The sequence below is a fragment of the Notechis scutatus genome, chromosome 3 (assembly GCF_049901735.1).
Source record: "Notechis scutatus isolate UNSWTSFEM ecotype Mainland chromosome 3, rNotScu1.2, whole genome shotgun sequence".
NCBI lineage: Eukaryota > Metazoa > Chordata > Lepidosauria > Squamata > Elapidae > Notechis > Notechis scutatus.
In genome coordinates, this window is record NC_142011.1 from 32,354,301 (window position 1) to 32,371,077 (window position 16,777).

General features: G+C 36.3%; 1 protein-coding gene across 6 annotated transcripts in view; it reads right to left on the reverse strand.

Moving 5' to 3' along the window:
- Positions 1 to 16,777, reverse strand: part of ITCH (itchy E3 ubiquitin protein ligase) — a 57,748-nt gene that overhangs the window by 13,530 nt on the left and 27,441 nt on the right. For all 6 annotated transcript variants that reach the window (XM_026681696.2, XM_087959431.1, XM_087959432.1 and 3 more), the window contains 13 exons: positions 16,145 to 16,269; positions 14,891 to 15,028; positions 11,744 to 11,786; positions 10,795 to 10,958; positions 9,614 to 9,839; positions 8,490 to 8,585; positions 7,663 to 7,837; positions 6,295 to 6,355; positions 5,495 to 5,579; positions 4,572 to 4,700; positions 2,966 to 3,038; positions 1,685 to 1,756; positions 1,424 to 1,512 (listed from right to left, as the gene is read on the reverse strand). In XM_026681696.2, coding sequence (XP_026537481.1) covers positions 1,424 to 1,512; positions 1,685 to 1,756; positions 2,966 to 3,038; positions 4,572 to 4,700; positions 5,495 to 5,579; positions 6,295 to 6,355; positions 7,663 to 7,837; positions 8,490 to 8,585; positions 9,614 to 9,839; positions 10,795 to 10,958; positions 11,744 to 11,786; positions 14,891 to 15,028; positions 16,145 to 16,269 — 1,476 coding nt within the window. The remainder of the gene's footprint in view (positions 1 to 1,423; positions 1,513 to 1,684; positions 1,757 to 2,965; positions 3,039 to 4,571; positions 4,701 to 5,494; positions 5,580 to 6,294; positions 6,356 to 7,662; positions 7,838 to 8,489; positions 8,586 to 9,613; positions 9,840 to 10,794; positions 10,959 to 11,743; positions 11,787 to 14,890; positions 15,029 to 16,144; positions 16,270 to 16,777) is intronic.

The following is a 16,777-nucleotide window of genomic DNA, read 5'->3' on the forward strand; positions in this document are numbered from 1 at the left end:
GTGTTAATACCTAAAAAAACTAACAAGCTTGAATATGCCTGTTTTTGCATCTATGCCATTAGTTTCACCAAATCTCGCATATGCTAGACCAGGGGTCCCCAACCGCCGGGCCGCGGACCGGTACCGGGCCGCGGAACAAGCCTTACCGGGCCGCTGGTTGCTGGGCGCCGCCATCTTTTTGGTAAAAAAGCGCTTCCGGTGAGCTTTTCCGGGTGAAAGCTCACGGAAGTGCTTCGTCAAAAAGATGGCGGCGCTACGCTTCGTGAGCTTTTCCGGGTAGAAAGCCATTTCTACCGAAAAAGCTCACCGAGCGCTACGCCGCCATCTTTTGACAAAGCACTCCGTGATGTCACCGGAAGCGCTTTTCGTCAAAAAGATGGCGGCGCCCAGCTGACGCCGGAACCGGGCTGCGGCGCCCAGCTGACGCCGGAACCGGGCCGCGGCGTCGAAAAGGTTGGGGATCCCTGTGCTAGACGACATCGCACAAGTTCATAACAAAGAAACTTTAGAGTTATTCAGTGATGTCTACCCACAATTCAGGCATCAATAACAAGTAATTTACAATGTTCAGCTTTTGGATGAAATTTGTAGGAACGGCAGAACCTAGGGGACGAGTCATTATTCAACATCTAGTGCTGTTAGTTGAGTAGATTCCTGTACATAGGCATGAGTAATAAATCAATTTAATTGGAACTTCACATGTAGTCCAGGTCTTTTGTGCCTAACAAATCCTTTTTATTATATTTATTTCTATGACAACACAAAGTTTTATTTTCATCGCTACTCTTTATTTCAATCACTATTCTTGATATCTCCATGTATTTCTATTAAGCACTGTACTGCTGAAGAGTACTGAGCAAAATTAATGATATCCAAGTTGTTGTATAATATCTAACATATTTTAGTTTACAAAATCACATTCCTGATGTTGATTTTTCAAGGTGTTTAGTTCCAAGATTGAAGTTCATACAGATAGGTAATATGCTTATGTATTTGGCTTTACAATAAATCTTTTATGATCTGAAGAGTAGGCAAGGATGCTTGAGTACACCTGGAACTATGGATTCATATTGCACTGAAATAAATTTTTGCATGCTAGTAGCTTCTTAAATTAGCAACAATTCCAACTGTCCTCAAATTTCTAAAAAATCAAATACTGAATTGGATCCAAAGATCATCATATTTTAGCACATGGTTTAGTTACTGTAATTCTAGGTCTTTGTTTTTAATGAGTTTATAGAAAATATAACTAAATTTGAACCTCACAGTATACACTTTACCTATATTTTACAGAGGGAATTAAAAAATGCCTTTTAACATAATGGGGGCAATAATGAAAAAAGTAAAACCTTAGCTTTCTTAAGCAACTTTCTACAGCAAAATTTTAGAGTTTTATGGGTTTTATGAATTAAATCATACCCACCGTGCAACACCTCCATAATCTAAGCCTTCTTCTCCTGGGAAAATGACCCACAAGCGTCTTCGTAGGTCCACGGCACTGAGGCTCATTATCTTTAAAGGTGAAAAAAAAAGAATGTTACTTAGAATGTTAACAGTTATTCACATAGCTATTCAGATTAAAGCACATGTAAGGTACAGACACAAGATGAAATTAGAAAAAATGCTGATCAAATAATTTTAGAAAAAATATATTACTTAGTTTCAAAAAAAATTTATCATTTACCTGCTGAAATGAATCTTCAAACAGTGTTTTCCTGCTCACTGTTATTTTTATATGCTGGGGCATAGACAGTTGCTGAAATGTAAGAAATTCATTTGAAAAACAAACATATTAGATAATCATAATTACAAACATATTGCACTTTCAGCAGGAACTCACTCTCTCAAACATTCTCAGCAGGAACTGTGAACAAATTAATTATTATTCTGAATAGGAGGCACTTTATGTTCATACCCAGCAATTTTCTGATTACAAAATAAGAAAGCTTCTTGCATTTATTTTATGCTCACGTAGTGTATCTGATAAAATACAGATATAGGCAATGTCTGATATATTATATGAAAATTTAAAAAGTTGGTGATCAAGAAAATCTTAATTGTAAACAAACTTATAATTCCTACATGTAGGGAAAGATGTGACAAGTTGGTCTACAGAGTCACTGAAAAAATATATCTTCACGCATAAGGGTTACCCTCCAACAAGGCAAATCCATAATCCAAAGGACAAATGGTGAACTCACTATAAAGAAACAATGCTATCTTCATGGTCAATTGATCTGAATACAATCTTTCGGAAAAAGGTGATGTGCCAATTCTGTAATTTCCCTATTAGCATGTTTCTATAATGAAATACGTTAATCACATTGGTGTTTACAGTATTCATAACTTCAGTAATAATTAGCACTGTGAATACTTCACATATGATACCAAAATATGGATGCCTCTTCATAGCAACTGTACAGACCCACAAAAAGACAAGGCTGCTTTAATAGTGACCATCAGGCTGCTTTAATGAGTCACCAATAAATGTGGCACAAGAAGGAGTGGTTCGTTTGTTTTGGGTCTGCATGGCATTACAGATCAAGACAATTTTTAAAAAAGAAAAATTGCTGCAGAGTGAGAGGAATCCAATTGTACTTTTTTCCTCTTCACCCCTTATGTTTCTGGAGCTGTTTTAATACAAAGCAGCCTCAGAAAATCCAAGACACAGAAACCTAGTTGCAGGATCAGAATATCAGAAAGCATTATATAAATATTTCTTACTATGAACATATAGAGGAAATTATAAGCTCTGATTTGCTTAATCATGATTTTCAAATAAATAATGAAATTAAAAGGAACCCTAAGTCATAAACCATGTCTTATAAACAACAATAATGCCAATGCTAACCTACATAAAGCACAATATGGTGTAACAAATTGCATGATTTCAGGCAAGGTTAAATGTTTTGTAGATGACAGCAAGAGCTTCATGATTACATTTCTAAAGGGAAGTATCTCTCACCTGACACCAAAATCGGAAATATTGGACCTTTGCTTTGAAATCACGAACATAGGCTATTTGAGGTCCATTGTCTCTGGAAACAAAAAGCAAGGTAACACTGATTAAGCACAAATGTATATTCCGTTAAGGATTTTGTCTAAATAACTGAATAAAATTGAACAGAAAAATATGCTATCAGAATGAATGCCATCTTTCCCCAATGGAATTGGCCCAGCCCACTTGTGCTGGCAGAAACGGCCTACTGCAGATCCCATCAGCTGATAAATTTTGGCTGGTGGGATCCAGGAGAAGAGCCTTTTCTGCTATGGCCCCTGTCCTTTGGAACATCTTGCGTCGGGGGGGGTAAAATTTGCTGCTTCTCTTTTAGACTTCAAAAAAACCTTAAAACCCTTTTCAGGCATGTTGTTCTAAAAGAAAAGCTGGCTAGAGGTGGTTGGTACACTAATAGGGAAGGCACCTCACCACTGCCCCTTAAACCCTTGTTTTTTAACCTGTTTTAATTTTTGTAATTTTAATCCATTTTTATATTTATAATCTTTGAATATTTGTTTTATCTGAATGTAAGCTGCTCAGAGTAGTCTGAACTGCAAAAATGGGCACCAAACAAATTTGATTGAGTAACTGATTTGATAAATAATAAATAAAATTTCTCTGTAAAAATCATTAAATCATTTAAAACAGAAATTTTCTATCTTGTGTTAAATATAATCTTTCTTTTTAGAATTAGAAGGATTTTTTGGAGTGACATGTATGTATGTATGTATGTATGTATGTATGTATGTATGTATGTATGTATGTAAATAATTATACAGTTGGCACTGCCCCAACTGTAAAAGAAGTCAAGGGGCATCTGGTTTCCTTCCTGACAATACCTTAAAAAATGCTATTGCTGATCCTTGGGAATTGCAGTTTATCCCAGAAAAGATGGGCTTTCACCCTGGCATCAGAACCAGAACAAAGAGGATAGTCTATTTCAGTGTATGGATTTCATCACTCAGAATTCTGGGAGTTGAAGCCCACACATCTACAAGTTGCCAAGTTTGAGAAACCCTGGTCTACATCCATTTCTTTTCTCTCATTCATAGCATACAACCCAGCTAGTGCAAATTAAATAGAAAGATCGGGAAAAGTGGAAGGAATGAAGAAAGATAAGTTGGAAGTCTTCATTCTAATTTTACTGAAAAATAGGAAGACAATTCCAAATTATAAAGTTAAAGGACAGAAAAAATCTATTTGGCAATATCTCTAATGTTCAGTGTCACCCCATTTTTAGTTTTAAATTGATTTAGAGTGTAGCATTTACATTACATTAAACACTGTTCACATTATACATTGAAAAATAATTGCCTTTAAGCATTATCTTGTTTTGTTTTAGAAATTGCCCAAAAGCAGACATAAACCTGACCTGCCTTGAGAATAAAGGGTATATAGAAGAGAAAAAGTTCAATATTCAGACTGGTATATTATGTTATCAAATAATATTTTATCAGAAAGTAGCAATGATTTAGTCGATATGAAAGATGACCCAACCAGTGTTGTGTTGACTGTGTCCCCTTTTACAGGCTACCTAAACACTATTGATATTTTAGGAGGGAAAAAAACATACAAAGCAGACTTTCCAGTACGAGGATCGATATATGTTGTTGTCCTTCTGTTGTGATCCACAAAATATGGAATTCCATCCACAGTGAATCTCATTTCCCAGCCCTCTGGTAAAGGTTTTTCATTTAATTGACTATAAAAACAGATACAAAAGATATGAACTGCATGTTACAAAATTGATAGACTATGCAAATCATATCTGCATCTTAAATCTAAACTAGCAATTATTTGAGCAGAACTTTAATTGTCCACTACCATTTACCTGGTACTCAAAGGGACTGTGTTATTAAAAGAAAAAATATCAGAGACATTTAGTAAGAGAATATATAAAATGCTGCTATTCCTGCTCAGTGATCAGGTCAATGTTTCCTTATCAACCAAATTATCAAAGAGAACAAATAACAGTTTTCGTTACAGCTGGTATGTATTTGCCATTTTCTTCTTTCTTGTAAAGGTCTTTTAAATTCAAAATATGTCATGACATCTGAATATAAAGTAGTAGACATTTGTTACAACTTAACTTTCATGTTCTTTTTCATTTTTATCATTTAAATATTCAACAAAATGGACAGGAGAAATAATCACCATTCTTTGAGCTCTTATTTCAAACACATGCTGCAAGTATTCTGTGTATCACATGAAATTATACTGTATCTTAACCAAATGTTAGTATTTAAACTTTGTAAGATTTTCACTGAGAGGTCCAAAGAGATAAATGTGATATTATAAAGCTTTACTCAATGTATATGTGCATTTCTGCATTATTACTACAGTAAAGGTGCTTGTTTTAGCAGGAAACAATCGAAGTTAGAAGATTCTCCATACCTTTATGAATTACAGATCTTTTAATACTCAATGTTTCTTTCACTGCTTGTAAGGAAAAAAAGCATACCCTTTGGGACATGGTTGAACAATGCTGGATCTTACCCTTGACTCCTGGGATCTTCCCACTGTGTGATGCGAGTATTATGATTGACAAAATATACTCTGCCATTGCTGTCTGTTCTTTTTTCTGAGAGAAAATACATTGTTAGTTTGATGTAAAACATGTCTAAGTAATATTTATGTGGGCATGTTTGTTAATGGAAAATATCTCACCCCGCTTATGCACTACAACAATTTGGATGCCCCTCCTCTCAAAACCAGTGTTAAGGGCCTCTAAGGAAAAGCTTAGGATGTGTAATAGGACATGAACACTGGGAAATAATGAACAGATGAACTTGGTCAAATGGAACCTTTCAGAGGATGTAAAGAATTGCAAGTATGGACATTCTCACTGAAAAAGCATTTATTCTGACACCATCCAACTACATTTTGGCAGCTTTGAAATCACTCTGTGTTGTTTTTAATCTTTAATCTTTGAATTGGCTTTACCTGGAAATATGGTCTTCTGTAATAGACAGGTAGACGAAGTATTTAAATTGATACATCCTGCTCACTGTTTCTCTCTTAAGAAACAAAGGTCAAATCCTGATTCCAGATTTTAAACAATTATGCAGTTCTTCATGTAAGGTAGTAAAAATAAATTGACATTATGCATTAACTCCATAAATGAAAAAAAAAGCCAAACATTTTATATGGCTTATGCATCTCAGTGCCACTGCATGTAAATATTGGGGTCATGAATGTCAGATAAGAAAAAAATATCCCAGTGATTACTAAATGAAATGAGTAAGAATAAATTCCAAAGAAATGCTCCTAGAAACTAGAACTTTAAAATATCTTACCCCATCCATGTGGCAAGGGACCAAGAGGATCAAATTCTTTATTCTGTGTGAAATCTTGATTCTATAATGACAAGAAGACACATCTTAATAACCACTGAATAAACTGTCCTAGTGCTGATCTAGATAGATAGATAGATAGATAGATAGATAGATAGATAGATAGATTTATTTATTTTATTTATTTATTTGATTTGCCAATTGTTTACAAGATAATAAGTATAAGTGTATACATAGTTGTGAATACATGAAACGGGTACATATAAGAAAAATAAAAGAATAAGAGAAACAATAGGACAGGGACGGTAGGCACGATGGTGCGCTTATGCACGCCCCTACAGACCTCTTAGGAAAGGGGTGAGGTCAATAGTAGACAGTCTAAGGTTAAAGTTTTTGGGGTTTGGGGAAGAGACTATAGAGTCGGGTAGAGTATTCCAGACATTGACCACTCTATTGCTGAAGTCGTATTTCCTGCAATCAAGTTTGGTGCGGTTTACTTTGAGTTTGTATCTATTGTGTGCTCTTGTGTTGTTATGGTTGAAGCTGAAGTATTCATTGACAGGTAGGACATTGCAATGTATGATTTTATATACCATGCTTAGGTCAGACCGAAGACGGCGTAATTCAAGGTTTTCTAGTTTTAGAATTTCAAGTCTGGTGGCATAAGGTATTCTACAACGAGTAGAAGAGTGGAGAACTCTTCTTGTGAAATATTTCTGGACTTTCTCAATTGTGCTAATATCAGATACGTAATGAGGGTTCCAGACTGATGAACTGTATTCGAGTATTGGTCTAGCAAATGTTTTGTATGCTCTGGTTAGTAGTGTGATATTACCAGAGAAAAATAGATAGATAGACAGACAGACAGACAGACAGATATCTTTATAAACAAAATTAATACAAGAAGTGCTAGGGTTCAAGACTTAAGGGGTAACTTTACAAAATAAGACTGAGTTCAGGTGAAATTCTGCAAATCCAATGAAATATTGCCAATGTGAATGTCTTTCTTGAATAAATTATAATCATAATCTCTATATTGAGCTAAATATTACTTATATTGTTTCAAGAAAGACATAAAACATAGTCTGAAATATCTAAGCCATATTCCTAAAAAGTAAAGATTTATTCAAAATAATATTGTAAGCGGAAGTAATTTTCCAAAACTATAAAAGAAGGAAAAACAGTAATTTGTATGTATATCAAGCAAATTACATTTAAATTTTATTGTACGGCTTTGTTTTGGGAAACTTAATGAATTCTCAATAGAAATTAATTAATATAGTGTTCTTGCAATTCTTATTTTTCATTAGATGGTGTTGTGCTAATGTATTTATTAGATTTGATATGCAACCCATTCTTCAGTGTTCTCACCCCATATATGAACCTCTGGTTAAATTGCTGCATAGCTCCTTGAAGCTGGCTACGCTGAAGTTGCCATTGCTCATAATTACGGACAGATTCCAGAGTTGGTCGTTGCCAAGTAGTTGTTCTGGTGAAATGGTCAACGTAATAAATCCGTCCCATGTTGTCTACTCGGCGCTCCCAACTAAAGAACAAGGGTGTTATAATTAAATGAAAGCAGCACAGATCACAAAGTACACAGCAATCAGATAAAAAAAGAAAGAAAATGGAGAATGCATGCCGTATAAAGGACACACACAAATAGGGAGCCTTATGTTTGCTACTTGGAAGATCCTGAATAAAAGCCAGAATATAAATCTACACACAAAAAAATAAAATGGGTCAAGCAAAATATTTCCTCAATTTTACTGGAACAGTGAGGAAAGAGTACTTTATCTTTAATTCTATCCCTATGCCATTCTATTTCTCAATTCTTGCATTTTAATTAAAGCATCTACACTTTATTTATTCATGTCTACTTTGTCTGTAATAGCAAAAATAAGGCTTTTCTTTTTAAATTATTCAAGTGTATCATATATATTTTAATAAATATATTAGTATATGAAAAATGGGATATGATTGCTTTATTTTCTACTGGACCAGAAAAAAGGTAGAGGCAGTACAGCAAACTTTAACAATGCTGAATTTATATTTATAGGTTCTTTTACAACTGCTTGGGAATGTCCCAAATTTCTAGATCTACAGCAACATTCAAAAATAATAAAACATATAACTCCCAAAACAATAACAACCTAGTAAAAAACAATCCATGAGTTAATATATTGAGAATTGCTCACCCTGGAGGAAGAGGCTCTGGCCTATCCCATGTTGTTCTTTTTTCTACATGATCTACGTAATACACTCGGCCATGCTGGTCCACTCTTTGTTCCCACCTGGAAAAAAACAAACTGTTATGTGTGAATTTTTTCAAATACCATCACCTTGTTGCTTATTTGTCAGTGGCTTCTTAACCATCTCTACAATTGCAATATATAATAAGTGCATTTTCTGCATATATAGACATTATAAAAACAAAAGCCTTACTTTCATTTCACATTTGTAAGTCTGCTATTACTATAGTCCAACCCTTGATAAACAAAATTCTTCAACAATTTGCAATTTTACAAATTTCCTAGGCTAAAAATATTTGTCACATTTGCACTGTTTTTAAGCTCAAATGTTTAGGGTGGCAAACATGGAATTTCTCATTTTAACCTCATAGTAATTCTGCAAACTATTGTAGGCTAAGAATTTTGGATCAACTACCCATCTTAATTTGGAAGTTAGGATCTGAATCACTGTCTCTGTGATCTAGTGCTCTGACAATACCCATTTCCCATCACATTTTAAGTTTTGGGAAAAGCAGAACAAAACCTGCTTGTCATTCCAATTAATTCTATTCTATTCATATTTTTGCAGTATATATTCAAGTGTTGGACTACAATTCTTCTAATAAGAAGCAGACCATTTAGATATGGACAATTTCATCTTTACTATATAACATTAACTTGAGAACAAGAATTTATGACGACATAGTGGTGCTGCATCACTTGGAAAACAGCCACTCTAGTTCATATTTCCCAATAATTTCTAATCATGTTGGAAACTATCATTTTAATTATAAATCATATTTTTCCACCAGTATTGCAGAAGGCTAAGCTAAGTCCTGCTTAGCTGGACTTGTATCAGCTATCTTGTATTCAACATTCGTTGCTATAGAAATTTTGATACTTGTATCATTATATGAGATTTCATAAAGAACTTTAAAAACTGATTTATAGGTGGCAGAATTGTATTTCTGAGAATACAAACCATATTTTGGGTGGATTTCAGACATGAACAAGTTGAGTGTTATCTTTAGAGGAAAATATGCTAAGCTACAATATTTGTAATACAGAATTTAATGATATTGAACACTTGCCCAGGTGGAAGAGGACCTTGGCTAACTGTAGGCTGGGGCTGTGAAATTGGAGTTGCTGGCTGAACTTGTCTGCATATGGGTGGTGTAGCCAAAGGAGCCGCTGTAGGAAGAGCTGTCCCTGCAGTTCCTCCATCAGAACTTGGTTCTGCTGCTGACGTGCTTGCGGTTGGCACAGTTTCGTTATTAGCCTCTTCTGGTTCTGTGGAAGAAGGGCCATTGACACATGCTGCGGAGAATACAGATCGGAAAGAAGGCAATGATTACTTTTACTCTGATACATCAGAGAAAACCTGTAGGTTTCTACAAGGTACATGATAATAGTAGCATTATTAGACTTTTTTTAAAATAAAGAATGGTAAGTAAAAAAGCCTTTTCGAAAATACTTAAATATCAAAATTCATTTATAACATTACATTAAAAATTAGTGATCGATTGTTTTGAAAAAGTAGCTCCCAGTTAAATTTTAACCAATTCCATTTGAGAAACTGTAGTTTCAGAAAATTAAGATGAACAATTTGGGATACAAGTTCTCGTTCTCTTGATCAGAAAAAAGAAATTCTTAATGAGAATATTCACATTTGCAGGAGGCAATATATAAATATATACATTTGCAAAGCCAGGGTTTTTTTGTGGGGGTGGGTGGGTCATGGAAAGAAAGAAAGAAAGAAAGAAAGAAAGAGAGAGAGAGAGAGAGAGAGAGAGAGAGAGAGAGAGAGAGAAAGAAAGAAAGAAAGAAAGAAAGAAAGAAAGAAAGAAAGAAAGAAAGAAAGAAAGAAAGAAAGAAAGAAAGAAAGAAAGTTATTTCAGTATGAAAAATTTATTATAGAAATATGGTAAAATCTTCCAAACATTAATCATCCATGTCTTAGCATTGTAAACTTCTCTTTATATAGTTTGAGAATGTTTTCCTGAAAGTCAGAAAGTTAAATAATGCAGTGGGCAATCAATAGCAATAGCACTTATACACTAGTTTACAGCGCTTTACAGCCCTCTCTAAGCGGTTTACAGAGTCAGCATATTGCCCCCAATAATCTAGGTCCTCATTTTACCAAACTTGGAAGGATGGAAGGATGAGTCAACCTTGAGCTGGTCAGGAACAAATTCCTGGCAACATTTGTAAGTAAAATAAACTCTGAACTCAAGAGAATTTGAAAACTTATCTCATATTGATATTCACATACCAACTGGAGCTGAAGGCCTACGCGGGGTGGGTGGTGGTGGTCGAGAGGGCCTAGGAGGTCTAGAAGGCTTGAAGCCACCATTCGCAATTAATGGAGAGTCACTGGTATTAGCCCCCTTGTTTTCACTGGAAACAGCAGTCTCACAACTCTCAATACTGACACACCTTAAATAGAAAGGAAAACACAATTTATCCTTGAAAATTGAATTTGGCATCTAGATAAAAAGAGTTAAATTTCCAAATCAAATACTACTGTGCTCCATAACAGGGCAAAGGATCACTCAAGTTATTACAGAGTTATATGCTGATTTCCAGCGTTCCCTTTTGACAATGCCCATTGTCCCCACAATGAAGATGGTAAGCACTCTTATCATTTTACGTTGAAAAAGGGGAAGGAGAGCAAAACAGGTAAAAATAAACTTCAAGAAAAAGGTGAAATTTCAATAAGGGCAGGTTATTTCCTGTGTTATTCTCAAAAGCAATTCTTGACATAAGAGATATCAAAGGAAAAGAAACAAAATAGTGTCTGGAAAATGTATCTCATTTTGCCTGAGATACTAGAATGGGTGTTATAAGAAATAATGGGCTGGGATCAAAAACACTTGGGTGGGGCAACATCATGGAGACATTTGCATGAGCTGTCTGCACAGGATCCTCGAATAGGCAGGAAGTCACTGTAGATTGTTATGGTTGGCCTTCATATAGCCAGAGTGACATGAATAATTCTGACAGCATAGTGCTGAAAGACGAGAAAGGATTTTATGACATTAGAACATATACAATTCACCAAATATTAAACCATGTCATTGAATCAGTTTATATTTATCTGCTCTCTCTTAGTCTTTCTGAATTAGTCTATTTACTTTAAATGCATATTTAAATATAACATTTAAATGCATTTATACTATAGCTAGGCCAGCAATGGTAAGATACAACTGGAACCACCTTACCTTGTTTCATTTTTTGCTTTGGAGCCATCATTTTGGTCAGGACCTTAAACATAAGGCAATACAAATTTACACCATTTATCACACTAAAAAGATGTAAATATTACATAATTATACCAGGCAACTTTATGCACCTAAATATCAACACTAAATATATGATAAAGTGGGACCATAGTTGTCCCAAAACAGAAGAATCCAGAACCAGGATCCAGAAAATAGTTCTTAGCTGAGCAACAGAGGAGGCTGGCAATTTTCAGCAATACCTCCTTTCACTTCAGTCCCTCATTATCCCTTCAGTGTTGCTGTTCTGGAGAATCCCCCACAATCAGGTAAGCTTTTTAGGGAGCTGAGAAGAGGGAAAGAAAGTAACTAGGCCTGTTGACTCTGGGAAACCAAGCTGTGTCTGGATGAGAGGGAGAGATCTAGGGGAGGAGGAGGATGGGAAGAGGTAGACGGTACTGGACTGGGGGGCAGAAGGTCCTGTGAGGCCCTGTGTGCCTCCCTTGCACACCTATCTATTTGCTTTTCTAATGCTTTATGGCGCATGTTGGCATCCTTTTCTGAAGCTTTAGAATGACCTTTTGTCTGCTTGGATTTGTGCTGAGATTTAGCTTTGACCCTTGATGTTGAGGTCTGAGAGCTACTACCGCCTGCCATTTTGAATTGAAAGAGATCCAGTATGCTCGTTATTCAAAGCGATACTGTTGAGGCGGTTGGCACGCCCAGGGGCTTGATCCAAGAAGGGACCGGTTGCCCTGATAATATCTTATCCCCTTGTTTTTTTTTTCCAATTAAGATATATGTATATATGAGTTTTATCATAGTAATAATATATTTCCTTATTAAGACATTAATACTAAATATATTATTATTATTATTATTATTATTATTATTATTATTATTATTATTATTATTATTATTATTATTGGAGTGAATGAAAGTCACCAATACACACACACACACACACACACACACACACACACACACACATATATATATTCTTTGGTTATTCGGGTTTTCTCCCGCATAAGATTGGAAGTATCTAGGCAACGTTTCGATGAAGTCTCATTCATCATCTTCAGGCATGTGTCTTCAGCTCTGTGCTTCTCAGAGTGATGTGAGCTTGCAGCTGCTTCTTCCTTTTAACTGCTAGTGGGGGTGTGACTTGATTGGGTGGGGGCTTGGCTGTGTTCTGATTGGGTGGGGGTGTGTTCTCATTGGCTGGGGGTTTGGCTGTGTTCTGATTGGTTGGGGAGTTGGCCGTGTTCTGATTGGCTGGAGGTGTGTTCTGTTCTGGTGGGGGCTTGGTTGTGCTCAGGTTAGTCTTAGTTGCTGGGGGATTTGAGCTGGTGAGCTGTGATCTTGCTGTTTGGCTTCGAGTTTGGCTTCTTGCTGTTTGGCTTCGAGATATATATATCTAAATTAATAGAGAAACAGCTTGATATAGTGAATATCCAAACAGCCAAATTAAGAACGCCTGAAAGGCCAAGATAATAAAGAGAGGCCTTCAACAGCTTCCCTGCACAGGCGGACACGGACCTGGGTGCTCGCTGTTGTGCCACTGGGTGGGTAAGGCTGTGAGGGTTAAGCCAACAATAATACACGGATGGCCTTGAATCAAATAAGAAAACGAGGTGTAATAATTCCTTAGGTTATCAGAAGGAAAAACCTCTGATCGGGAAGGAAAACTACCTCACACAGCTCAAGTTACAAATGGCGCGGCCACGCAGTTTTTAAAAACAAAGGCAAAAACAATGGCCATTACTTTTGGCACGCACGCACTTCCCAGCAACAAACTCCCGCCGCGTGGGGAAATGCCTCCGACGGCTTCTCCTTGTGGCTAAAAGGAACGGCGGGGAAAGGGGTGGAAAGAATTCTTATTGCTTTCCACACCAAGACGGCGTTCTGAGGGGAAAAATCAAATGATACGACTGGGATGAGAGCGAAAACTCCCACACCGCTATTGCCGATATAGAGAAAGGCAATGCGGAATCACAATGGCAGGGGAGGGAACAAGCAGATGGGGGGGCTCAGAGCAATGCCGAAGCCGCCCGCCACTTCGGGCACGAAACAGCGCTGCCCGAAAATGCAAATGACCTCCGACGACCAGATGGAGAGAGCTAACGTCGGGAGATCGTAATGTGACTTGGAGGCTAAAAGCATGAAAAAACGAACTGGACTATATCCAAATCTGCTGAGTAATACTCCTGTTTCAGCCAAGGAAGAACAAAAAGCACTGCCTATCCACAACGAGGTTGAGCCAAAACTGGGAACGCTGGGGAGGAGTCCCGTGGAGGAGGAGGAGCGTTCCACAAATTAAGCCCAGCCTAGACATGCAGAGACTGAAGCACCTCCCACTATTGGATGTTCTGAACAGCTCATGGGAGAATCTGGAACTCTACTTTATTGTTTATAAAGGATAACAGTAGAATTCTGAAAGCCTGGCAGAGTGGAGGTTTATAAGAATCTGAAACCGAACCCAATCAAGCCATAATGGTTGTTTGTCCAGAAACTGGCTGGTTTTCTGGTTACTCCTATGCTGATATTAGACATTGCTAATTCTGAATATTATTTATTACATCTGTATGCCTCCAAATCTTCCAGGGACTTAACAAAAGTCAACAATTAAAACACCAACAGTATTGTCAGCAATTATACAATGAAATTATACAATGATAAATTTAAATAGTTTAAAATGATAAAATCTAACTTTTAAAATCTTGACATCATGATCCAATCTGGAACATGAAATCACAACACAGCAGTAATAAATAATTGATGGCAAATAACTTCCAAATGGAACAGTTTTGTCTTTACTACTATTGGGAATGTTATTAAAGGAAGAGATGAGTCTGATATTATTTTTTGGGACCGGGCTATTCCAAAAGACTGGGTCCCTAACCAAAACACTTTAGTATCCCAAGCAGGGTTAAGATTGTCTGGTAGCTAAGACTTTTATCATGTTCACTGCAGTAAAATATAGTTTATTTAAAATTATGCTATTTAAAAATAGAATTGTTCTGGCAATTAAGGTGAAGCATCTATGGCTTCAACAGACTTTTCTCATAGGAAATACCTCAGAGTGACCTGAACAAAGATTGAGGGCTTTGTTTATGTGGCATAGATGGTTTATAGAAAAATATTACTTACTTTTTATGCTTGAAGCATCACCATTAGTCAGAAGCTCAGGATCCACCTGCATACCATCTAGACAGACAGACAACTCTCCAATTCCATCAGTTGGTTCTTTGTCACCAGTAAGATCCATGTTCATAATCACTTCCTCAACTATATAAAAAACAGAAATAGACTATTAAAATGTTTTAACTGCTTAAAGCTAAGCAAATGGGTTAGAATTGTTAACAACATATTTAAATCCCCACATATGCATTTTGAAGGGTTGCTGATAATATTAACTGTAATTCAATGCTCCTTTCCTATTTTTTCACATTTATCTTTATATCAGCTCTTATCGTGCCACACATACTTCAATAGTCTATGGAAGTAAATCACATTGATGAAATGAGCTCTTACAATTGTTCCATTATTGCACCAGCTGAAAAAGGCTTATATATTTTGACATTCACCAAGAGCAGGGGTCTTCAAACTTTACAGCTTTAAGACTTGTGGACTTCAACTCCCAGAATTCCTCCTCCAGTCATGTTAGCTCAGGAATTCTGGGAGTTGAAGTCCACAAGTCTTAAAGCTGTAAAGTTTGAAGACCCTTGACCAAAAGGACCACAAATATTTTTCAGATGTGCTACAGCAGATTTTTACCTGAATGGGCAAATCAGCAGCAAAGGTTCCTGCAAAAGTTTATGTTACTGCATTTTAAAATAGGACTTCCACTCAAATCACTTGACTAATATGATAAAAAAGTCAGAGTTCTATTTCAACTCATTTATTTCTGTATAATTTTAAGTATCAACATCCCTTAGAAACATCATCATCACCATCAGTTTTAAATATATACAGACATTATAAAATTGGGAACATCCTTCCAGGGAAGAAATGGCAAATGAAGATAGCTTTGCTAAAAGTAAAGCTGATAACCACAATGGAATGAAGAGCCAACAAATAGACTGGCTCATCATAATTAATCTCCAAGCAAGGAGAGGACTTGAGATTGTTAACAAGTTCTTGAGACAATTGCTCCGGCTTGTTTCCACCCAGTCTCTGGGCAGAAAGGCATGTGTCAACCCCAAGCCTGGATTCTTCAATCACCACACTGGAGAAGAACTGTTTTTACCTCCAAACAGATTATTTCAAATTCAATTGTTTTAATTTTGAAATTATTGGCATGCCTGTATCAGACACAGCTATCCTGTTAATTCTTTTTTTAAAGAGGGCTCCAAATATATGTAAAAGTATACAATTTTCAGTAATTTGTTGCTAATTACTTACGTTTCATATTATTTGCTTTTAGTGTCTCCTGAATATCTAGAGTGGCACTTCCAAGTAAGGTATCTGACTTCAATGTCTGGTGACTCCATACACAAAAATGAAGCTTGCTAACAGGGGAGACAATTCTAAAAAAGCAGAAACAAATATCAAATATACATATTATCCAACATACAAATCTTTTTTAATTATTTCAAAACAATATGAGTAATTTTGAGTTCTTTCCTCCTACAACTGTTTACCCAAGTGAACTGCTTCTTTTTCTTTGCCATTTTTTTAAAAAATATTTTTTTTGTTTGTAAGATCTGATGCGGTATTATTTCATTCAATCGGTTTACAATTTATCCAGGAAGTTATCCAGCGCAGGGATGCCCTCTTTCAGCTCTTTGCATTTCCGTGTCTCGCTGACCACTTGAGAAGGACGGCTGACGCTGTCGAAGGGATCCGCGGAGAAAATCTGCCAGTGATCAAACACACACTGCGGGAAAGTCTGGCCTTCGGTGTTGGATCTCAAGTCGGCCGTGAAACCAAAAGATTCGTTCAAAGGCAGGTAGGCCTTTTCTAAGCAACTAATAATATGTCAAAAAAGCTGTTTAAGGTTTTGACATTTGCTTTGCTTAAACTGTAATGTACTTT